Source organism: Girardinichthys multiradiatus, chromosome 2 (genome assembly GCF_021462225.1).
Source record: "Girardinichthys multiradiatus isolate DD_20200921_A chromosome 2, DD_fGirMul_XY1, whole genome shotgun sequence".
Lineage (NCBI taxonomy): Eukaryota > Metazoa > Chordata > Actinopteri > Cyprinodontiformes > Goodeidae > Girardinichthys > Girardinichthys multiradiatus.
The window spans coordinates 41,418,687-41,442,760 of NC_061795.1; the positions used below are offsets into that span (position 1 = coordinate 41,418,687).

A 24,074-nucleotide genomic window follows, 5' to 3' on the forward strand; every position below is an offset into this window, starting at 1 on the left:
ATAAGCATTTTTAAACTACCACAACCTGCCTTTCTTTTCTTTACATAATAAAATCGGGTGTACATACATATACATGTACACGCTGTTTGTTTTATCCTTTATTGTATTTCCTCTTAAGTTTATATATTTACAGTATATTTAATGTCGGTACGCTGTGAGTGCTTGAAACCAACGTCGAATTATTTGTTTGTGCACATAATCCTGCCCTTCTCCAAAACCTTATCCTAGACCTGCCTACTGTGTTCCTTGGCTTTCATGATGCCATTTGCTCTTCTCTAACACACCTCTGAGCCCTTCCCCAAACAGTTGTATTTATACCAAGATAAAATTGCACACAGCTGGACTCCATATACTAATGAGGTGGCTTCAGAAGGCTGATGATCACACACAAGTTTCTTTTGGGATCTCATTTTACAGGGAACCGGAAATGAATAGATGCCACACTTTTTAAAATGTTCTTATTATTATTTTAAAGAAAAGAGGAAGACATGAAGCAAAGGTCTAAAGGTCAGGAATCAAACCCCAGAAAGCAAACAACAATTTCCTTTCTACTTTACAGATGTACACTACTTTATGTCGACTTGTCACATAGAACCTCAACTAAATACACTGAAGTTGTAAGGTGACAAAATAGGGAAATTTTCATAGGAAATATGTATTTTTACAGGGCACTGTATACTTTCTATTTGCTGTATTGTATGTAAACATCTTTTCCTTTTATCAAAAATCCAGGCCAGTGATGTCCAGCAAGATTGGAAGCTTATCCAGGCCACTTCATGAACATCCCAGTTTTATGATAATGGCTACTAAGGTTTTTAAAAAACAAAGCCTGCTTCATAGAAATGTTTGTTCTTCAAATTGTGTAAAATGCCTTCTACTTGGAAAAAAAAAAACATTTTCTCTTAAAAAATAGATCATTTTGAATAAATCAAATAAAGATCTAAACCCAGGTAAATAGGTCATAGGTCTGATAATATAAAATTTAAAGGACACAAATCAATAAATATGGTATAATGGGTCTTTTGAGCAGCACATCAAGATCCATTTTCCACCACATTCAAAATACAAGGATAGGATACTTGACACAAAGACAGGGATGTGATAACGTAAATAAAGCTGGAGCTTTGAGTGTAAGCACCCACTTTTTAATGAAAGCCAAGAAACTGACGTTTACGTGCAGATTGTTGATGATCAAGCATGTTTCTAAAAGCACAGGCGGAGAGGTGTTGCTGTCCTCAGCCTGCAGTAGTACGGAGGCGGGCCTGTGTTTACTCATTCCTCACATATTACAGTAATGGTGGATTTACTTCCATACATGGACACAGACATAGCCTCGGGGAATAAAAACAAACACAAGACGCTACAGGTTGTATTTTCCAGGTGTTTCTATTCAGTTGATTCCAGAATCATGACGTGCTAAAAGTGTTGGGAGTGTTTTTTAAACTCTTTTTGCGGAGCAGCCATGAGACTCGCCATTTTTTGATTGCAAAACATATCAATGTTTCAAACTACTTTTACAAGCTGGGTTGTTAAAACAAGCGGGGCAGGTTAAAGCTAAACGTTTCTTTGTAGATGTTTACCTTCTTTAGCTTTTTTCCTCCTCGCCAAAGTTCCACCAAGTTTTCCCAGAAAAGAGTCATCTTTCTTTCTGGAAGACGGAGACTTGGGCGTCGGGGATTTTGGAGAAGACGGAGACTTCTGAGGCGAAGAAGCCATCGTCGATTAGATTAATCCGGGACAGCTTTCTGAGCTGACGTGGAAAATAAAGTTGAGTAGAAAGTCTGGTGATTAAAAAAAAAAAAATCACCGTCCCCTCCCTAAAGCGGAAACGGAATTCCAGACATTTTCACCAGAGGTTGGCTGGACTAGAAGGCCCCTCCTCTCCCCGGGAAGAGGGCTGGAAGCAGGCAGGCAGGCTGGGAGCAGGAGGGACGGAGGGAGGGAGGTTGCTCACCGCCGGAGGAGAGTGGGAGCACCCCGGCTCCATAGCAGCGGTCTGAAGGGAACAAACGTTAACAAAAACAGGGGGAAAAGACAATAAACGGTACCTGGGAAGGGGAAAAAGTACAGGAAACCCCTGTTTTAACGGTTGATAGCAAAAATGCTAACAAAAAAAAAAAAAATCTAAAATGGAAATAAACCTCCTTTATTTTAATTAATTAATGGTAGAGGGGAAAAATCTAAAACACGCAGGACACTGGGCCCTGAGGACCAGGGTTGAGAAACCAAGGCTTAAAGGTATGGTTTCAGTGAATCCAGGCTGATGGTGGATGTCATAGATGCTGAGCTGAGCACAATGGCATCAGTTTTCTTTTAATTGAAATTAAGAAAGATTTGAGCCAATCCACACTTTATCTCCCCAAGACACAGTTCAATAGTAGCTCAATAGTTTAAATATGTGTTTATTTATCACAAATGATATCATTCCCTGACATTATTGCATGCAAGGATGCCCTTCGTGAGAGACAGGCCTAAGAATCCTCTAAAAGGAGAAGTCCAGATGGTATCCTAATCAGATGGCCAAACCACTTCAGCTGATACCTTTGGATGGAGTGGAGCAGCAGTTCTACTGTTCTACAAATTTCTGTTCATCATGCATTGCAAAGGAATGGTTCAAATGATAATCAGCATTCAAAATGTAAATTTTTATTGAAAAGTCACCCATTTGACTCACTCAGTACAAGGACACCTTAAAACACAACTTTATTAAATTTGTCAGGACATATAGATTAAATGCTATTTATTTAATTCACAGCACATGCAAAAAATTTTTTGTCCAAAAGAGGGAAAAAAATAATACCAATGTTATGACTTGTCCAAGGCTAAAAATGTAAACACATCACTCATCATATGTGGAGACAAGCTTGATACATAGACCTAAAGCTCTTTAACAGTGCAATAAAGCCATCGACAAAAAAAGTAAGTGGCAGTTGAACAAAAAGGCAAAATTTAGGAAAGAGGAAATGGTGACTATATGAATTCAGTGCAACTGTGCTCCCTCTGTGAGATAGTTTGTTTGGAGGATGGCCAGACAGTTTTAGCCAGCAGAGCATCAGTTTCATACCCCAAGACTTAACCTTAGAGTTTCAGGGAGGAATCTTAACATCCTGTGTTGTTGTCATGGTGCAAATACTATTTAATTTGTTTTACAGAGTTCAAGTACAAAGTGAAAACAGGATCAAGTATGCACAAGAAATTACAGTTAGATGCACAGCTGCATATAAAGTGAGCAAAAGTGATTTGCACACAAGGCATTTTCTGGAATCAATACATCTATTTAAAACTACTTACACTGTGCAACAAGTATAAAAACCTCAGAAAAGTGTCAGGTCTTGTTGTGGTCTCCAGTGTAGTCATACAGTTATAGTTGGTCTATTACAGCAAGACCAGTCTTGAGTCTGGAAGCAACCTAAAGCATTCAGGTTTCCAGGCAGCTACATTATTGGAAATCACTGAGTTTATTGTACATCTAGTTTCAGATCATAAATGTTAAACAACCTCTTTGGCAGAGATGTTTTTAGCTGAAGGTTAATTTTGTTCTTTGTTGGTTTCTACATTAAGCATTCCAACACAAAACCAAATGAAACTAAGCTTTGTCAGGGTGAATAAAGGCTATTTGCACCTATACCACATCCAGATTTAAACCTAAAAAATAGAAATTCACAACATCATTAACGGCCAGTCCTTATTCAACTTTCTCCTGCCCCCAGATGTTGCTCCCTTGAGCCCAGTGAAACTCGTAGCCCCTGGACAACACCAGGCCTTCCAGGTCCTTGTCCTCAGCCTTCTCCTTCAATCTCTGCTCATCCAATATGGAGACTAGCATATCCCGTTTTTCCACCGTCCTCATGATCTCAGCCAGGATCTCCTCCTCCTCCTGCAGCTCTGAGGCATTCTTGATTGTATCTAATATAATGTAAATAAGTACAGAGGAGCAAAATTAAGTGGGTGCTCCTTGTGCCAGACCACAAAACCATCAGATCAAGGACTTACCTTCAACAGCCATTCGACGTCTTAGGTCTTGCTCCAGCCGGCTTTGTGTGTCTTTCAGCGCAAGCTCCTGGGCACTAAGATACAAGAGTGGTAGATCTTTAATTGTGAGAAATAATACATGTACAGAATATTTCTGCATGCAGGTGATTTTATACTGCTACTCACAAGATCATGAGTTCTGACTCGTAGCGCGCCAATCTATTCTTTTCCAGAACGAGCTGAAACCAGGCCTGATAGAGCAGAGCTTCGTCACGGTCCTCTGTCTGATGAGAGTCTGTGAGGGGAGGAGATAAAGAGGAATCAAAGCAAGAGAGGAAGAAGACTTGGAGGTGTGTGAGTAGCTTTTATGCCAGCCCTGCCGGGCTATTGCTAGGAGAAATGGATCAGACTTTGAGCACTCACACAAGTCTGACAGAACATCATTGTTTACAGCAGCACAAACAAAGCTCTCTACTGTTAAAAGATGAATCAACAATGAAGTCTCAGTGTCTGCTGTGAGTACAACCATTAACAGTGTTGAGTCTTTTAACCAGACAGACGTTACAAGAGATTCCTTCTTTCTAGAGGTGTAATGTACACAAAAATGATGGTTGGAACATTTTCGGTCTTGAAGTCATGGTCCTGTACATTTTCGATTTCAATCAGGAAACAAATAAAATATATGATTTTGTTTTACTTTGGCCAGCAGTAAACCAAGAATCTTTTTTAATTTTTAATTTGATTTTATGTTCTAAAACGTAAAAATGATAGTCGGATAAGATGGATAGCCAAAGCCTGGATAGACAGATAATATAACAATATAACCACTTGAAAACGGTGAGTTTATGTTTCGATACTTTTAAATAAAAATGCCAATATTTGTGAATATAACATATTTAAATCATTTTGGACTCCTTTTGTTAGTGTAAAAGCTGTATCTGAATGCAGCGCAAGGAGTTTGGCCTGATTGGATGCTGCAAGTGTCTGTGATGTTTATATTTGGCTTGATGTTGTTTAAGGTGAATAACTTAGGTAAGTGCAGAGGTCATGCTTTATTGCTGTTGAAAAATGCTGACATGAAGTTCCGGTTCAGTCCACCTTTCTGTCTTCATTGTCGCAGCATGAGAAACCTTAACGTTCCCAAATAGCAAAGCGTAGTGACAGCCGGGAGTCCCCTCTGTTTTGTTTTGGTGTCATTTTCTTCCCCAAGTTGTGCTAACAGAACGTTACATTGTGCACTTGATCAACACAAACATTTGTATTCAGGTATAAAACAACGCTGTACTCGTTCGGTACACATATGTACCGAAGCGACAGGACTGTACTGGATATTTTCGGTACAAATAAGTGTATAATTACACCCCTTCTTCTTTTTAAACAGTCTGAGGAGGACTGTGCAGGTGATGCAGTTATGGCAAAGAACAATGAGGCTTTGATTGGAATTACAGTTTTAAGGTGCTATGGCTTAAAGGTTTCAGGCTCTAAAAGATGCTTTATGGGACTAGTCTACATTTATGCAGTACCTTCTCCTCTGATGATCTTCTCAATTGTCACTCCTCTTTCCTCTAGATCCCGTTGTTTCTCTTCCACCTCTTCCAGCTGTCTCTGGATTACCTGCACACATAAAAGAAGAAAAAAAAAAAAAACGCCGTGTCATGCAGAAAATTATATATAACGACATAAAATTTGAAATTGGCTGCAACGCTTTATGTAACTGTTGTACTAAAGCAGGCTATTCAATAATTGGTAAGTTTTACTTCTAGAGGAGTATTTGTGGTTTATTGGGCTCTGACTGTATGCAATGATAGATGTATTGCCAAAAGATGATACTGATGCCAATTAATGTTTGAAAAAGTTTTATCAGTTTTATAATTATCCCAGTAAATGCCACAAATTACTGCAATAAAATCCCAGCTCCATCCAAGAAACAGGGTTGCTGCTTTATTTATTTATTTTATCTGTGCTACGCAAGCTTGCCAAATAATATTCATTATAAATAATTTACCATGAATGTGGTACAGTAAATGGAATATAGCAACATTAATGATCTGTATAGACAGAATAAAATAATCCATCTAAAGAATTGGGGTTGAATAAATATAAGCATTTCTTTAAATTCAAAGTCAGGAGTTTTCACTTGTCACCTTGGAGACGTTTTGTAACCCCTTTTTTCTTTATTTTACTGTGTACGGTCAAAATGTGGTTTTATGATTCTGATCAATATTATCTAGGTCAATTAGAGTTGCTTTGATTCATCAGAATCTCAGCATCAGGGTTCATATTTCATTGGTCTACCAGTAAGATTTAAGCATTTTCTATGCCTGTTTATCTACATAATTCATAAAAACACTACCTATAAAGAAAAAACAAACTGATACGTTGTGGTTTATGGACACGGGTACACAATGATTTGTCTATGGGCACAAAATGTGAGTAGGCAGGAAAGAAATGGGCATACAAATTGGCGAAGGGGTGAATTAATACGGAGCCAGTTCAGCCATTTAAAAATACCTCAGAAATTGACACTTTCCTCACTGAAACTCAGCCATTAAATTAAACACCTGTTAAAAAAACACTCATCCTAACACAAAAAGCTTTTACAATGTGACCGATAACAGCCATATTCACACTTTTATAAGGTCACACTTTAAATGGATTGTTTTGAAGCAATGCCCAGCTCTCTACCACAAATATCTCTATAGAAAGGCAAAAATGGGGCACCTGAGCTCGATGAAGCCTCTTCAGCTGTTCCCGTTTAGCCTGCTGGGACGCCATCTTTTCCTGCTTTTTCCTTAGTCTGTCTGAGGATAGCTGGAACGTGAAGGACAAAACCTCTCAAACAGTTAACTGGATTCTGATGTCTGCCTAAATGTAAAAATAGTTTGTACAAACCTTGTTGTTGGAGGTCAGGTTTTCACTATCATCATCACTTGATGACAGCTCTTCCAAACTCTGTTGACTAGAGGCTAGAGATATAACAAAAAAAAAATCAGAACACCTTAAAAAAGTAATATTTTAATCTGCTGTTTTATGTACAATTTGTAAAATACAGGTGTGTTTCCAAGAAAAATAAAATCCATCCACTAATATGAGATCAAGTCACTGATGACCCAGACCTCCCTTTCTTCACCATTACAAATCAGAGCAGCAATCACAATACTGCAAACAACGTCCCCATCCATCTCACAATCTCATGTTTAATTCTAATACTTGTGAGAAGAGCTCAAAAATATGACAAACATAGAAATATTTTCAATGAAATGGTAAAACAAGGCAAAAACGTTCTTTAAGTCACTATAGAATACAGAAAAAAAACAACGTAGACAATATTGTCAGCAAGAATTTTTGTGATCCCTGTTATATGTTATCAAACTCTAGTTTAACAGTTTTGAGAAAATTCAAAAAAGGTAGATGGACAAAGTTACAACCCCCCCTCCCCTAAAACTGTCCACAGTTAGCTGCTTAAAAAAGTTGAAGGAAAAAGCTATATTTTTCTTCTTAAAAGAAAAACACTTTGTGGTGCTGGTCAGTTGTGATGCAAAAGCCAGTGCCATTCAAACAGAAAGACTCTGTTCACCTAGGAAGAAAAAAAAAAATCAAAGAAAACCAAAGGTCTTATACAGTATATAAATATGTTTCTGAAACTATGAATTGCAGGACACCAGCCCTGGAGGACTGGAATTGTCCACCCCTGGTATAAGGTGACAGGTTTTTCCAATTGGGACCTAAATGATATGCAGTATTTTGAAATGGTCGTTTTGATGATAGTTCCGAAAAAAAAAAAAAAAAAGTGAAATTACCTGAACAGCATCTGCAGAGATGATAAAAATAAATATATACTACACTGTTGCAAAGCCCAAAGCTGTACAATATATACACACACTTACCTTTGTTTCTCAGGTTGGACAGAAATGTCCTAAATTCCTTTTGAGCTTCCTGTTCCTTCCCTTCGCTCTCCGATAGGCCCCTCCTCCTGAGCCTAAGGGATGAAAACAAATCTACCCTTTGACGGGACAGTGAACAGCGTTTGTCCGACACCCCTCCAGAATCTCTCCGACTCTTTAGAGACACCTGCTCCAACAAGGAAGGTAGGTCTCGCCCCTCCCCCCATGGATCTGTCCCTACAGATGCCCATTGAACATCATGCATGCTTGTCCTCTTCTCTGCTGTTGTTGGCTCTACAGGGCTGAAAAGTGAGCTGAAGCTAAATGCTCCTTCAGACATGGGCCTCGGTTTACGTTGAACGTTCCGTTTGGGTCTCCTGGTAACACAAAAAAACCCATTAAGGACTGAAATATCAGATGATGTTCTCGTCAGAAGTTTTGTGGTGCATAAATAATCTAAGAAAAAAAGAATTAATACAAACATTACAACCGCAGTCTTGGGGCTGCTGGGCTGGCTGCTCCCACTAAAGGTTCTCCTGAAGGCATTAGCTATGATCTGGATAGCAGATGAAGAAGATTCAGATGTTTGGCTCAGGCATGCTGTTCCGATCTGGCTCGGGTTTGTCGGAGGCTTATCTGCTTCTGCTTGTACCTGATAAAACATAAGAGGAAAGAAAAGATGTGGTCAACATGATCTGGAATTAATTTTTCTCACATTTCTAAGTGTGGATCTCTGAATCACTGTTGTGTGGCAGATAAATCAATTTTGTGAAGCAAATTTAATCCTTATTTTGCATTCTTAATAAACGATGAAATCCTCACCATGTCTTTATGTTGAGAAGTGTTTGTTGTACTGCTGTTAATGGGAGTTTCTTCTGGTTTCAGGCCATCTTCCCAATTCAAAAGCCTCTCTTTATCAGGCTGGGATAGTAATAACCGCTTCTTTGGGGCAGATGTGCTGGAGACTGACTTTATTGCAGCTGATGGTTTATCACTCTTCTTACTTTCCACAGGAAGATTCTGTACATCTGCTGTTGTTTTGGGCTCCTTAAACACATGGCAAATTAATAAATAAAATTAAGGGAAGGCAGTGAATCCAATACTCTGTAACTACTGTTAAGCTCCCTTTGGACTGCCAGAACCTTTTCCTGGAACCAGGGTTGCCGACAAGAATCAGGAAGTACCCTCAAACCTTGGCAAGAAATATAAGTTACAGTTTTATTCATCTACATCAGAGTGTTGTTTTGCCATTGGAAACCATCTTTCCTCTTCTCTGCCAAGTATGCAGATGAACGAAGAACATGACTTTCCTTTATTTGCCTAAAACTTGTTACATTTTTTTGACAAGTTAACTTTAAAGATCAAATTTGAAATTTAACTAAGTTTGCATTTGCGAACCCCCCAGCATCAATGCTCTTTGAGCATCCATTAGATTTTAATACTTTTAACAAATGTTTTAGTAAGGGCTGACAAGCTTTTTACAGCTAATTAGAAATCATTTCCCATTTTTCACATGCAAAAGCTACAAGCTCAGTGACGTTTCAGGACTTCTTTGCTGCAACCGTCTTCTTCAAATCCAACCTAAGATTTTCTATCCAAATTAAGGGCCACTGATGTTCCAGGATCTTTTTCTTAACAAGCTTTGGTGGACTTGGATGTGTACTTAGGATCATTGTTTTGCTTAGAAAATCCAGTGATCACCCACGTGTAACTGGTCCACAGAAGGGATCACATTCTTCTATAAAATGTTCTGGCATTTCTGGGAAGCAAAGATGCAACATACAAAATGAAGACTGTCAGTTCAAGCTGCAGGAAAACAGTGCAACATCATAGATGACCCACCTCCCTTTTGACCTGTGGGATGATATTCTTGTGGTCCTAAGCCTGGCCTTATACACCCAGACAAACCAGTGGTCCTTAAGTCCAAACTGTTGCAGTTTGGTTTCATCACTCCATCGATCTCTCCCAAAAATCTGTATTCTTTTCCAAATGTCTCCCAGCATATTCTAGTCCCTTTTTGAGGTTCCTTATGGTCAAGACTGGAATGTGTCTTGGACTCTGGCCATGGAGTCCTTGTTTATTTGGTACATGTGTTAAAGCTGCATTTGTATCCACTTTCATCAGGTCATCCTGTAAATATCTTGCAGTCACACTGGGATTTTTCTTAGTTGTCCAGACTTTACTAAAGAAGCTTGATTCTATTTCAGACTTTCTTCCACAGCCTAGCATATTTGCAGGTATTCCATGGGGTTTAGACATCTGAATAATACAATAAATGTCTCTTGGACTGTCATTTGTAAGCAGGATCATTTTAAAGTTTCCAACAGCTTGATTATGTTCAACTCCAGTTTAGGGCATACAAACTGTCAGCTTTAAAAACAAAAAATTGTGTCAAAGCTCGGCAGGTAACTGCTCTTTGAAGCATAATTTAATTGATAAATTTCTAACATCCTTTGGGAGTTAAATAGCTCATGTTTAAAGTTATAAGATTAAAATAATAACCATGCTCATAAACCTTTAGAAATATAAAAATATTTGAGTTAATACAATAGGGACAGAATCTTTGGGGACATTTTGTTTGAGACAAATTTAGTTTAGTTGGGACAAATACTTCATTGCTTTTAAGCTGCTGTCTGACCAGCACTGTCATCTTGGACAGGGGAAAGTCATATGATTTAGCTTTATTTGCCTTATCAATTTAGTCATTTTTTTTAACTAATCCTTTAAGGTAATAAGAATTGAAATAATCAAAAAGGTTCCTTCTAAGGAGCTTAAGGCTCCTGGGAGCTTCAGTTGCAACTGTTTATAGAAGTTCAATGGCTTGTTTCACCCTTTCCAGTACTTTCCAGTACCCTGTATGGCAAAAAGAAGTTTTTAAATGCCACGTACAATCTGTGTTTCAGTTGAAGTGACTTCCTCAAAATCAGAATCAGCTTCAGGGACGGTTTCTGGTCTCGAGCGGAAGTGCTTGATGAAGATCAGAGGGAAGGCTGTGCACAAAGACACAACAGAAAACATGGCATTGTCAAATATACAATAAACACAGACATTTTTTTCCCTCCACTTGTATAAATCAGGTTATCAGGCCGTGCATGTAGATCTAATGTGACATTAAGACCATTAAATTTAACATTAACAGGTTAGGTCTTATAGAAATTGCTTCTCTGATCAGACATTCAGTACAATAAAGGCTAATCTATTCGTTCAGAAATAAAAGTGCCGAAATTAGTAACTATGGTGCACCAAAGTTAAAAGGAGGTTTATATGTATACACACACACACACACACACACACACACACACACACACACACACAGGTAACTAGGAACAGAATGGTGCTGTGGTTCTCCCCCGTGACCAATCAGTTTGTGTACTTTAAAGTGACATTTTGTGCTGAAAGACCAAAAAATGTTGAGCCACACTGACATCTAGAGTTGAATATGTAGCATGGCAGGGTTCTGTTAAGCACCCAATCACTAACAAATGATTTCTAATATCATATGGTAATACAGGTCCATTATAAAATTGCATTATAGCTACTTTACGTAGCGTGATTTATTTCAATGGTTTTTTTCTGTCAATTCTGATTATTGTGTCTAAAATCAGAATTTTACATCAGACCAATAAAAAGGAATTTTTAATACACAAATGTGAGCCTTTTAAAAAAAAAGTATGTCCATCACTTCTGTCAGTCTCCCCCAGGGCAGCTGTGGCTACAATGCAGCTTACCACTGTCAGTGTGTGAATGTGTGTATGACTGGGTGAACGATTAATTGTAGTGTGAAGCGCTTTGCAGACCACATGATTCGAACCCAGGACCTTCTTGCTGCAAGGCCGCATTGCTAACAACTGCACCACCTACAGCTTAAGTGGATTTCCAAATGAAATGCAAAATTCACTTTCTTCAAAAAAAAAAAAGAAGAGGTCTTTGGCCACCAAGCAGTGGTCCAGTCTTTATTCTTCTTAACCAAGGTCACAAACTTTCGACACCTCTGGTTTAGGAGTTGCTTCACACAAGGAATCTAATAGTTGTTGCTCCATCCTGGATATTTCTTCTGTGTAGTGGCTCTTGAAGCGCTGACTCCAGCTGCAGTTCAGGCCTTGTGAATCTCCCCCAAACTCTTGAAAGGCTTTGGACCACCATCACCTCAAGACTCAAGATTTCCCTGTTACTTAAGTACGTTTTTCTACCAAACACTTTTCCCTAGCTTTTCTGTGGAGGGTTTCAGTGACTGCCTGCTGGACAACTGTCAAACAGCAGTCTGCATAATCATGTAGGCCACTAGTATAACATTGGTGAGTTAATATTGTTAGATTTTTGGTTAAAATTTTGAGAAACTGAAAACTGAAACAAAATACAGCCAGCTGTTAATAGACAAAACAAGGGAACACATTCTAGAAAAGATATCAAGCAAAACAAAACCTTTACATCATGCTGCATAAAAAAGATGGTGGTTAGTAACAAAAGAGAGGAATCACAGGTGTTGGCTAAAACTTTGCAAGAGAGACAAGTAGAGCTGAGACAAAAGGAACATTCATAAGGGGCACTCACTTGCTCGAACCTTTCGTTTCCATCGATTATGTTTTTTGTTAGAGTGACCTGCAGACCAAATGGAATCAAATGACCCATGAGGATATTTAAGGGTCCCCCCCATCACAAACACATCAATTATCCAATAAATAATTGTATTAAAAACCGAGTTAAGATCTCACTGTGTGACTCTAGACTGAATCCTTAATACATTGCTATTAAGTTATTGTCTCTGAACTATTCATAAAAATTAGTAGTAAACATAAAGGACAACTGATGCCACTGTAAATGCAGGTTAGTATTTAAAAAGAGCTCCTCAACTTGTATTCACTCAGCATCCCACATAATTCATTGTTTGCCAATGCAGACAGAGCTGATAAACAGGAGGAAAACATTTTTTGAGATACATGAAAAATACATGGAAAATGAAACTCATTAGATGACAGCAATGTTATTTTAGACAGGGACAGTGGGTTTGAGAGAGAATCGAAAGAAGCCATCTACACTAAATTGCCAACAGTATTTGTTTGTCTAGTTTTACACGTACACTAACTTTCATAACATCTTATTCCTAATCTATAAAAAGGTCCAATATGTTGATGGACCCCCCCCCCCCCCTTTGTCACCAATAGCAACTTTACCTATTCTGTAAACATCTACCACAAGGCTTAGGAGTAGTTTGATGAGAAACCAGAATTTCAGCATCCTTTCTAATTCAAAGATGTTCAAGAAGGTTGATGTCAGGCCAGTTACGTTTCTCCACATCAAACTTTATAACTACAGCCATGGAAGTGATTGTAACACCTGAATTCATTGATTTGGTGGAATGACCCAATACGTTTGGCAATATAATGTATGATAAACATGAAAAACCAACCCCAAACACAGGAGGAGTCCTCAGTTTTCATCTTTCCAACATCTACTCTGCAGCCCTTACTCGATTCCCCAGGTGGTTTTAGAGTATCGGGACATGACATGTGACTTGACCAATTCACATGGTATTGTTAGAGACATGTTTGGATGGTCAAGCAACAAAGATCTAAACATTGAGCTGAATAGAGGGTGGGGTCCAGGATTCACATGTCCTGATTGCCTCATTAGAGACCTAATGGTCCTATTAGTGTGATTGTTCTGACTACAACATACAAGTCTGTTACTTCCAAACATGAACTGAAAAAGCCTTTTGGATGTGAAGTGAAAGGTCTTCAGAAACATGAGAAGTCCAAAAGCCTTGTAATCAAGCACTTAGGGTTTTGTTAAACCATAACCTTTGATGTTAAAAAGGTAATGTCAACAAGAAACACCTGCTTAAAAGTGCACACCCCCTTTTTGTTATCTAAAAAAAAAAATGAGACTTTTATAAATGATTTCAAAACTTTTTCCACTTTTAATGCGACATATTTAATGTAGAATTTGATTGCCAAATTATTTTATTAGAAGGAAAAAAATTTGCAATTATCCAACTGGAGAAGTCTGCATAGCCTTGAAATAATATTATGTTTAAGCACCTTTATGATTCATTTTTAGCATTCAGTCTTTTTTGAAGAGTCGATCAGCTTCCCACAGCTTGAGTTGAGGGAACATGCCCATTTAAAAGTTCTCCAAATTCCTCAGATCATGTTTATATCACTTGCCTACAGCCCTCCAAAACTGAGTGGTATTTAAAACTTCAGTATTCATTGGTCTTAATAACCAAATGAAACAAAAAATGGATCAGATTTATCTGACCCCAGAATATGATACTTCCACCACCATATCCTACCATGAGTGAGGTGTTCTTCCAGTGAGGTGTAGTGTTGTCTTTGAGCCAAACATATAATTTGAAATTATGACCCAAATCTTCTAGTTCAGTTTCCTCAGAACTTAACATTCTATCCCACAAGGTTTAAGAAGTTTTTTGCCAGGACAGGATGTTTTCTGTCTCTCAACCTTACTCCTTCATCCATACATATTGAAAATACAGGAGATAATTGTCACATGAAATTCATGTCACTCCTTCAATGATACTGTCAGCCTCTTGCCAGCCTCCATAACCAGTTTCTGTTTGTATTTCCATCAATCTTTGAGAAATATCAGCATTTTTTAATGTCACTTTTGTTCCATATATTGTCTAGTTACTGGTGAATGCCTTTACTGTGCCATAGTGTTAAAATGCTGCCGATATTTTTGGAGAACATCTCCTGACTGATACCTTTGGAATAATGAGGTCATTTGAAAAATAACTGCACTTCATTGCAACCACATTATTGCAAAAATAATTTGTTTTTTCACTTCAAATGATATATTAATGGGTGAAACCTAGCATTTTACTAGGGGTGTGTACGCTTTTGAGAGCCACTGTAGATAAGTTATGAAACAACTCTCCTCTCTGGACTTTCTGGTCTTCACTAGAGTTTTTTTATTTGTTTGGAAATTAAAGAGAACCTAAACTCCAGATGTTTCTACCTTTATGTCCCAATGTTTTACTTGTTTACCTTTTTTCAGTTTTACATTCTGAATGTCTTTCTACAGTTTTTAGTTTTAGCAGTCATTCTGTTTTTATAGGAAGGGTTACAAAGGATTTTTTTTTACATGCTGAAACGCAGAAAACATGTATTAATTTTATCGAACCTCTTTGAGTAAAATTTTCATTTCATGTTATGTTACCAAACACGATGAAGAAGCCTTAGTTCACTAATACAGAAAGTCCAAAAGTTGAATAATTGTAGTTTGCGCCCCATTTGTTTAAACGTTTGTTGGTGTATTCTGTAAAACATAATTTTTGCCAAATTTAGGATAGAAAAGCTGCGAAATGTCAGCCTTACCCTTCATTTCTGACATAAAATGGGGAAGCAAATCAAAAAAAACATTGCATCAGAGTCCTAAGTTAAATTTCAGCCAGTTTAAGATTCTTCCCTATAATTAATTCCCTTAGGGATTATTGGATTTTTAAGTTATTAAAAAAGGGATTTTAAACTCATTTCAGCACTGTGACTGTAGTAAAAACCTTCAAGAAAAACAATTTCAGAAGATTGAATGTTGGACCACATTTACCTTTGGCGCTGTCCTGGATTTGGCCTCTGGGAGCGGTGCCTTCTGCCTTTGTAGGTCTGACTAAGCAGGAAGCATCCAGAGTATCAACAGCAATTTCTGTATCCTCAGGAAATGTTTGACCTTTTTTCAGCTGCTCTGACTGCATTCTGGATGCCTCACCTGCAAATAAATACAATGTGTGGGCACAAATGTTCCCAGATCCAAAACAAATATGAGTTATATTGACAATTACAGTGAAAGTAAGACAGTACACTGTTAATTTTAGGGTTTTATGTTTCAGGAGAAATTAAAAATGACCTGGTCTTTAAGTTGTATTAAATTATTCAAATACACTTGATTATTTTACTGTCCACAAATGTGACTACCCCTACAAAAGCAGGAATTTTGGCGGTTTGGTGGCATGGAGCCAAACTGTAAAGCAATGACCTTAGAGAAGCAACTGTTTCTGCCCTTTAATGTGCAGAGGTTTTATGGCCATTTCCAAACTATTTCAAGTCCATCATTCTGCAGAGAGAAGGATTGTTCAACAGCCAATAACACTAAAGGCTGATGCCAATCTCTCTACAAAATCCACTCAAAACTTATGACTGACCAGGAAGATTGCAAAAAAAAAAAAAACTCTACTAGGCTCAGCATGTTAAATATATTAGAACAAATCGTATTAGAACTATAATTATAAAGAGTGGAAATCAAAAGAGACATTATGAAACCAAACATAAGAACTTCACATTAGCTATTCACCTGGGTCTGATGGTAGGACAAGGAGAATATATGAACTGAGGGGACAGCATGAGCGAGCTACACTGCTGATAACACAATCTCTTACAGCGTAACAGTGAGCATGAGTGTTCACTGCGAGTACCATGGATTTTAGGAAAACACAAAAAAGCTTTTTACTGACTGGGAAATGATCAAAGAGTGCATGGAAGCTGTGGCAGAAAAGAAGGACAACAACTTAAGGAAAAGGTTAAGCAAATTGCCATGTCTGCCACAAACACAACAAGGAGAGCAGAACTGCTATACCAAGATGTACTGACCCAGCTTGACAGTGCCATTTAAAGTGCGTTTAATATTGGCACTTAAATTGGATTGCACTTTTCTGTTCAACAAATGATTTTATAGACATATGAATATTTGATCAGTAGTTCACATTGGAGTTGTTGTTTTTAATTAAATGTTAAATAAAAATGAAAGAAAATATTCGTGTCAGTTGATTTAAAATGTTCAGATCCCAAAGTGTTTGGATGATGGAGGTAGTGGACCTCCTCCTATTTTAGCTGGAGACCGTTGTATTAGAATGTAATTAGGAAAATACTGAACAAGTATGTTTTATTTTAAAGGATTGCCTGGGGAAAAACCTGCCCCCATCTAAAATATATATGACAGCAAGACTTAAATTTGTACAGGAGCATCTGAACGAAAAATCTTCTGCATCAAAGTGAGCGACTGACACTCATACAGAATATGAGTTGTTGCTTCTAAATGGTGGTTCTAAAAGATCTTAAATCTTGGGGTGAACTTGATTTTTCTGCACATAGCTTTTACTCTTTTGCTTCATCTTTGTTTAATACATAATGAAATCTGTTGTGTGGTTGGTACTCTTGAAAAACTTTAGAATCTGATAAAGACAAGATCATTTTTTATCATATCCTGATATTGAAAACCCTAGACTTGAAAAAGGGTGTACTTTCTTTTTACTGTGTATGGCATGCATTCTGACATATATTAAGTATAGCATATTCACAGTAAGCCTACTCTAATATAGCTAAGGTCAACATTTTTAAAGATTTCACATGTACTTTAAATCAATGCAATCCAGATAACACATGAACATTTTCTGCTTTTAACAGTGACAGTCTTATTAAACTAGGTACAGAAAAACAATCCACACCATTTATCTAGTTTGCAGAGCCACAGTGATCTCATTTCATGTATAAGAACCCACAAGTCACATATTCATTATGTGTACTCACAGAGTAATGAAGTCAACAATGTACAGTATCTTTCCAGAGGTGATTCCACTTGGTCACAGCAAAGAAATGAAAAATATGTTGGTGTAAACATTGTCCCGGTGGGAATACCAGACAACCACATCTTGGTAAGAAGGCATTTACTAAATGTTCCCACTTTGGTTTGAACATTGTTTGTTTCCTTGCTTTTTTAAACAAACTTTATGAGGGAAAAACAGAGAAAAGGACAGAAAGACCCATTAGCAGAGCCCATGAAGAAGCTGATAGAAATAAACTGGTTAGATTCACTTCAATCCTGTTCAGGTTGGCGAGAGTCTGAAACTCTGTGGCTGAACACTTTTTGGTCCTAGTTAGGCTTTTGCATGAGGCCCGTCCTTTCTTTCCAGCTGTGGCATTTAAGAATCTTCAATAGTGTAACATTTTGTCATAAAAAGGGAAGATCTATATCCACCTAGAAGTTGCCGCAAAGCTCAAGCGTAGTTGTTTTCTTATAAAATACAACAAAACATGTGTTAATTGTTAAAAGCTGTGATCATGAGCGTGATTTGTGTGGGTGATGTTAGGTCAACTTAGCAAATAGTTGGAGAAAGGATTTACATTAAACAGCTAACAAAATGTGTTAATTTTGCTCTTATGAGAGAATAGGTTATGAGAATAAACCACATGCCAAGTGTTTGGTCATTTTATGCCTCTTGGAAATTCTGTGGTCTAACTGATGGGCAACAAATGAGACTGCGAATGGATATTGTAATCAAATACCTTTATTTATCAGTATTTATATATACAGCTTCTAAATATCATAAATTAAGCAATTTTACAGGATTTATATATAATGAGCAAAACAAAAATTGCTTGACAGGCTGCAATGATACAACTGTGAAACAGAAACCGTACCGCAAAACGTGAGTTTTCTGGCAGTCTGAGGCAAAAAAAGCTGCTGTCTGGCTAATTATCTCCTGAGCAAAGACTAAGAGGTACATGAGACAGATCTGGAGAGGAGAGCAGGAGTGAGGAGGTCTCCTTCTGAAACAAAGGGAACCACAGACAGACCACACACACGTGGGGACATGTTACTGTCAAATGGGCCAAAGAGAAGGGGATGCTGCTGCTGATATATCAGTGGCAGGAAATAAATCCAAAAGCTTTTCAGATGGATGGTTGATGTTAAAGAGGACATGGACAAGCATGGCACAATGTCAGCGTTAGAAAGGCTTTCCCAAATAACACCAAACGAATGAACTAAAAGGCACCTGCATAAACATCAACAACCTCTGGAAAATAACCTGATTTATATAATTCTGATAATCTGATTAAATCAAGAAAACTGATTTAGGAAAAGTATAGATTTGTGAAATAGAAAATGTTAGGAGCCCTGAGATATGAACTTCGACTTCTGCAACAAATTGAACGTCGCATTATTGTCTGTAAAGACACTTTGTTTTGTCAAGAATTTGTCTGAATGCAGTCACTGGAAACCAGTACTAAACCTCAATGAATCCTGGAGGCAATGTTGCAGGATTTTTGTTTCATTTACAAGAAAATGAAGTTATGCCCAAAAAACAGTTTTCAAGAATATGAGCATTAAAATTATCACCAGAAGAAAAATATTTTAGCTCAGCAAGTCCAGATATGAAGACTGACAAACTAATTGTTCACACTTCTAGCAAAGCCAAATCAAGAAGCGTGTATTTTTAGCTTTGGTATATTAAGATGTGACAGCTTTGACAAAAATTAAGGAATGGTGGCAGCTACCGCATTGATGAAACATTTAGAGATACTGTAGGAAATGGCAAGTTATTCAGCAACTAATTAACTGTTGTGATTCAACACAGGCACAATATTCGATTTGGTGTTCTAGTCAACGCTGCACAATTCTTCAAATAGGATTTATAGTCTTTCACATGCAAGGCATGAAACTCATGCTGGTTTGTGATTAGTTATCCTGGTTAGTTGGAAAAAGCAGATGAAGCTACAAAACGCAGCCAATGCAAAAGCAATACAACTAGATCATATGACCAAACTTTGTCATCTTCACTGCTGGCAGGAATCAGCCAATCAGAATGTGCAGCATTGGAAAGTTGAAACAGACTGAACAAAATGAAGTGAAACAGAAGCTTGGAAAACACATTTTGGATAGGAAAGTAAATAAGAAAAAGAAGGAAAATTAAAAGAAAATGTGCAAAGGGTTTTCAAAAACATTCATAATACTGTAAGCATTAGTAAATAAAACATAAATACAACAATTAACCAAACAAAAATGTAGCCATCAGTTACAGTTCATTACTTTAAAAAAACGATTTCACTTCACAAAATAATTCCAAAATACTCCCCTCTGGGTCAAAATAAAAAGCAACAAAACTTTGAAACGGGCTTTTTAGCCACATGAGCACATCTATCTTATAGATAAGGCTCATTGTTTTTGTTTGCATTAGTTTTTTATTAAATATTGCCTGAAATGTAACTGTAAACAAACATTTATTTACCAATTAAAGAAAAATGTAATACCATCAGGAAAAAATTTAAAAACTAAAAAAACAAAAACACATTGCAAATAAAAGTTTCACTATAAAAAAAAAACAATAAAAAAAACTTTATTTTTGCAAACAGATTTCTAATATTCTAAATGAATTGTTCTAAACAAATACCATAAATAATGAGCCTTTCATCCTTGAAGTGTGATTTGTTACATCAAGACAAATGGTGTAAATAATATTACAGAGGATCAACAATGAATACACATTTGATAAAAAAAAAAAAATTACTGTTTTGGCATTTCCATTGCACATTTCTGTTGGGCAGAATTAAAAGGCAGAAAGTTGTAAATCTAGTTTGTTTCACATCATCACTGCCAGAAGTTTGGATAATCTAAACTGAAACCACACCGTTTGGACAGTTTTCTTGGTTAGAATCGGGACATGTTCCAGGTCACAATTCTTGTTACAATCTTGTAATAAAAGGCTTCAGCAAACAAATTTTAGGCACCCGTAATTCCTGTCCTGGACAACAAGATGAGGTGCACACAATGGTGTGAACGTTAGGAATTAATGACCAAGACTTTGACAGTAACTTGTGTAAAGTTTCTGCAAAGCTTCCTGGAACAAGTCAACATATCACAGATCAGTTAGGCAAGAAAAAAACAGGCCAAAAGAGTCTGTTATTGTCTAACATGCGGCTAACCAGTTCCATAATAATTAAGCTAGCTTGGAACAGAGTCAAAGGGCTAATTATGTCCTTAGTTTTTATAACGAGCTTTTGATGCACCTAGAGGGGTCATGAGTAGTTAGCATCTTAACAAAGTAGTCAGCAGTCCAAACATCCTACTAAGCAAGTCCACCTTACAGTTGAGGACAGTCAGAGGCCTATGGGGCCCATTAGCTAAGTAACTAGCAGCTATTTAGGACAGAGCAAATATTCCCCATCCAAAATGATTAAAAGTTAAAGGTTTGTGAACACTATTTTCAGAACTTTTGCACCAATTCCTATGACTGATCTCTAACTGTAAGGGATGTTGTTTTTACAAGTGGAACTGAGAATTAATATGATCCACAGCACAGTCACCAGATTCAAAGATTCATGGCACCACTGTTATTTGGTAGAGAAAACCCCAATGTATTCAAATTGTACTACAATTACAAATTATAAAAAAATATAATAGAGCATTCGCTCAAACTGCAAGGAAAGCTTTGAGTTACAGTTGTTTCAGACTTCTTCATACCCTGTAGCTATTAGCTGGAATCCTAATTCCCTGATTATCTGAACGGAGACAGTTGCTGTCTACTGCAGGTAAGATACTGACTGCTCAAAACTACTCCCCACAACCATAGTTATTATCTATCTGGCACTAAATGGAAGCAGTGTAAGCTAATAAAGTACAGCAGTTTTTTGAGATAGTGACAGTTTACAATAAGTCAGAATAACTAAGGTGATTTTAAATGCAGGAAAGTGAACTTAAGTGAACCTCAACCGATCAGTTTTAAGCTGTAAAGGGTAACTATCTACCTGTGAGGTGGCCTAACAAAAGCGCAGTGTTAGTCCCTCTACTATGCAAGCTGTTGATTGAAGATTTGCTGCTGAGACAGTTGGGGCTCCTGGTATATCTGTCCCAACATCTCATGCATCATGCAGAGCAGAGGACAGCCAAGGCTCAGCAGCTCAAACAGGAATATATAGTCCTGCGAGTAGCTCCTTACGTGGGATCCTATGGCTGTGATAGACTCACACACACTTCCCAACAGCTGCTGAGGCAACACACACACAGCCCGACTAGCACGCCTCGGCCAGCTCAGACCGCGCTTAAGCAAGGAAACCAGGGTACCTGCAGGTTGGATGCCGCCAGTGGTTGAACAGATCCCGCTGTCCATAGACGAGGGTTTCAGGTGACTTCGGTCTACCTGTAACAATTAAGACAACAATGCATGAAAGTTACTACGAATGTGTTTATGTAAATTGCACAGGAAAAAAGATATTTTAAAAGAATTATTTTTGTGCGTTTTTACTTTTGCTGTCACAATTGCCAGTTATATTTGTAAAATAAATTATGTAAAAAAACAAAAAAAACTTTTTTTCAGCAACTTTGCCAATCTAATTTAATAAAGAGAAATTCTATTTGTTTTGTTTTATCTTCTTAAGAAATGTGTGCTTAAATTTTGCTGGGATTGTTCCTTATTTATTTTACTAATCCTTTACTTTCTGCTTAATAATGACTACAAAAAAGTAAAGTAATAGTTACATGAAAGTGTGTCTTACCGTCGTCCTTTTGACCCTGCCCCAGTTAGTGCTGTTTTGACGTTGGGCATAATGAATCTTGCAGTAAAATTTTCCTACAGTAAAATAACAAATATAAAATAAAATTACAATCTAATTATCCTGTAGCTCAGTCTAATTCAAACAAACCTTATAAAACAATTATGTATGCAAGTAATAATAAATCATAAACGAGGCCAACATGAAAGATAAGATTAGGACTTACGCAAATTCTCCTAATGTTGGCATAAGAATTAGTTATAGTGAATCAGACATACCCTCCTGTGAGTCAAATGTGTGTCCACCCAGACGGAGGGTGCAGTTACAGACATCACAGCGGAAGCACTCGCGATGGAAGAAGTAGCCTTCGGCGCTGAGTCTCTCCATCACGTACACCCGTTTGGAGCAGAAGTGGCAGATGTCGCTGCCACCGAGTCCAGGAGGGAAGTCCTTACGCACCACACACTGAAGGAAAAAAAGACCATGAGAAGGTGAAATTATAATAATATTGTTCCACTAATAAATTGCATGGTGTTTTTCTCCAGAAACCTATAGAAAATGAAATAAATAAGAAAAACATTCATGCATATATAAAAACTGAAAAACAAGTGATCACAAAAGGGCTAAGAAGCAATTAAATTAGTCAAAACTTTTATTAGTCACAAAAAGTAAAACGTGTCAGTACCGAGTGAAAATCACAGCAAAGCCCCCCAGTTAGTTAAAAAAAAAAACAACACACAAGAATACATAGTCTCAAAACTGAGGACAATTTAATTTATATAGATAATTATGTCCCATGAGTTTCTATTAATATAGTGAAAATAGCACATTATTTATACTGAACTTTTGTTAATCACTTTCTCAAGAGCTTCCTGGGATAATATAATTTTAGTTTCAGACCTGAGTATCCATCAAACAGCATCGTCACTGGGGGGATTTTCATTATGTGGGCTGTCAGTTGCAAATATCTAAGTAAGATAATGCGCAATGTCATTACTGAACATATTCACTACACTAGATCTGCTAAAATAGATGAACCCTTTAATGACCTTTGAAACAATGGCTCATTTATTTTTAAACTGCTACTTTTCCAACTTCCTACAGTTCTGCAGTGCTAACAGTAGTTGGACTTAAACGTGAAATGGAGACACGGCTATGCTATTATTTTGTGCGTTATAGTGTTTTCTATAGCCACAATTTGTTAAAATCTTCCCAGATAAAATTTTTTTTTTACTGCCACTCTATTTCTTAATGCTTATTTTTGTAGCAACACAAAATGCCCCCACCCCCTTCACACACACAATCACGCACAATGTGCAAAACTACTTAAGTATTAATATGTGTTCTTCATGATACCAAATGAATTGTAAAATACTGCCTTTGTTTTGAAGAATCAAAAAAGGATTTAGCTGAACTGGAAAGATTGACATCCAAGCTGGGACATACACAAGTATTGCAGTACTTTAACTATTTTCTTTTTCATAAAATAAAAAAAATGTACTCATAAATAAAGGTATTTCATAACAAAAGTGTTACTGGAACCTAGGATGACAGTCAGATAATCCCCTCATGAACCACATCAAGTAAATAAAATGACCACGTTGCTCTTCCTCCTTTCTTCTGTCAGGTTTTTAGAGCAACAAACCCCATTCACCACAGAAAGAGGTCACTACAAATTCAAAAACCAGGGGTAATTTTAATCTTATTGTTTTAGGTCAGAAGTATTTAGCAGTTCTACAGATAAATTGAGACATTTTGTAGGGAAAGTTTACTTTTAGGAAACTGTATTTTACAAAAAACACAACTAGAATGAAAGTACATGAAGAGTCACAATGAAATAGAAAAACAAAACAGAAATGAATGTGCGATATTCCAGGTACCTTAAACTAAAACCTGTGTCCAAGGCAGAATGGTACCTTCTCTAGATGGACTCAAAAACTGA

The 24,074-nt window shown here is 37.2% G+C and overlaps 2 protein-coding genes and 1 long non-coding RNA gene across 12 annotated transcripts in view; 1 reads left to right on the forward strand and 2 right to left on the reverse strand.

Moving 5' to 3' along the window:
- The window catches only part of parvaa (parvin, alpha a), a 32,550-nt gene extending 30,694 nt beyond the window's left edge, over positions 1 to 1,856 (reverse strand). Inside the window, exon 1 of the mRNA XM_047392981.1 lies at positions 1,581 to 1,856. Coding sequence (XP_047248937.1) covers positions 1,581 to 1,716 — 136 coding nt within the window. The 5' untranslated portion in view covers positions 1,717 to 1,856. The remainder of the gene's footprint in view (positions 1 to 1,580) is intronic.
- Positions 1,239 to 5,603, forward strand: LOC124884932. Of its 2 annotated transcripts, none has more exons than XR_007042550.1 (3): positions 1,239 to 1,366; positions 4,206 to 4,322; positions 5,542 to 5,603. It is a non-coding gene; the product is annotated as an uncharacterized LOC124884932 (long non-coding RNA). The 2 variants fall into 2 exon arrangements; XR_007042549.1 differs by lacking the exon at positions 1,239 to 1,366 and adding an exon at positions 1,934 to 2,044.
- The window catches only part of mical2b (microtubule associated monooxygenase, calponin and LIM domain containing 2b), a 71,573-nt gene continuing 50,129 nt past the window's right edge, over positions 2,631 to 24,074 (reverse strand). For 6 of the 9 annotated variants that reach the window (XM_047392954.1, XM_047392940.1, XM_047392946.1 and 3 more), the window contains 15 exons: positions 22,411 to 22,597; positions 22,136 to 22,209; positions 21,705 to 21,780; positions 15,420 to 15,578; positions 12,408 to 12,455; positions 10,746 to 10,846; positions 8,679 to 8,903; positions 8,339 to 8,508; positions 7,860 to 8,233; positions 6,865 to 6,938; positions 6,694 to 6,783; positions 5,496 to 5,586; positions 4,159 to 4,267; positions 3,994 to 4,067; positions 2,631 to 3,906 (listed from right to left, as the gene is read on the reverse strand). In XM_047392954.1, the coding sequence (XP_047248910.1) occupies positions 3,686 to 3,906; positions 3,994 to 4,067; positions 4,159 to 4,267; positions 5,496 to 5,586; positions 6,694 to 6,783; positions 6,865 to 6,938; positions 7,860 to 8,233; positions 8,339 to 8,508; positions 8,679 to 8,903; positions 10,746 to 10,846; positions 12,408 to 12,455; positions 15,420 to 15,578; positions 21,705 to 21,780; positions 22,136 to 22,209; positions 22,411 to 22,597 (2,073 nt within the window). In that variant the 3' untranslated portion in view covers positions 2,631 to 3,685. Of the gene's footprint in view, positions 3,907 to 3,993; positions 4,068 to 4,158; positions 4,268 to 5,495; positions 5,587 to 6,693; positions 6,784 to 6,864; positions 6,939 to 7,859; positions 8,234 to 8,338; positions 8,509 to 8,678; positions 8,904 to 10,745; positions 10,847 to 12,407; positions 12,456 to 15,419; positions 15,579 to 18,132; positions 18,413 to 21,704; positions 21,781 to 22,135; positions 22,210 to 22,410; positions 22,598 to 24,074 lie in introns of those variants that run through there. The other 3 variants (XM_047392922.1, XM_047392971.1, XM_047392962.1) reach the window with 3 other exon arrangements.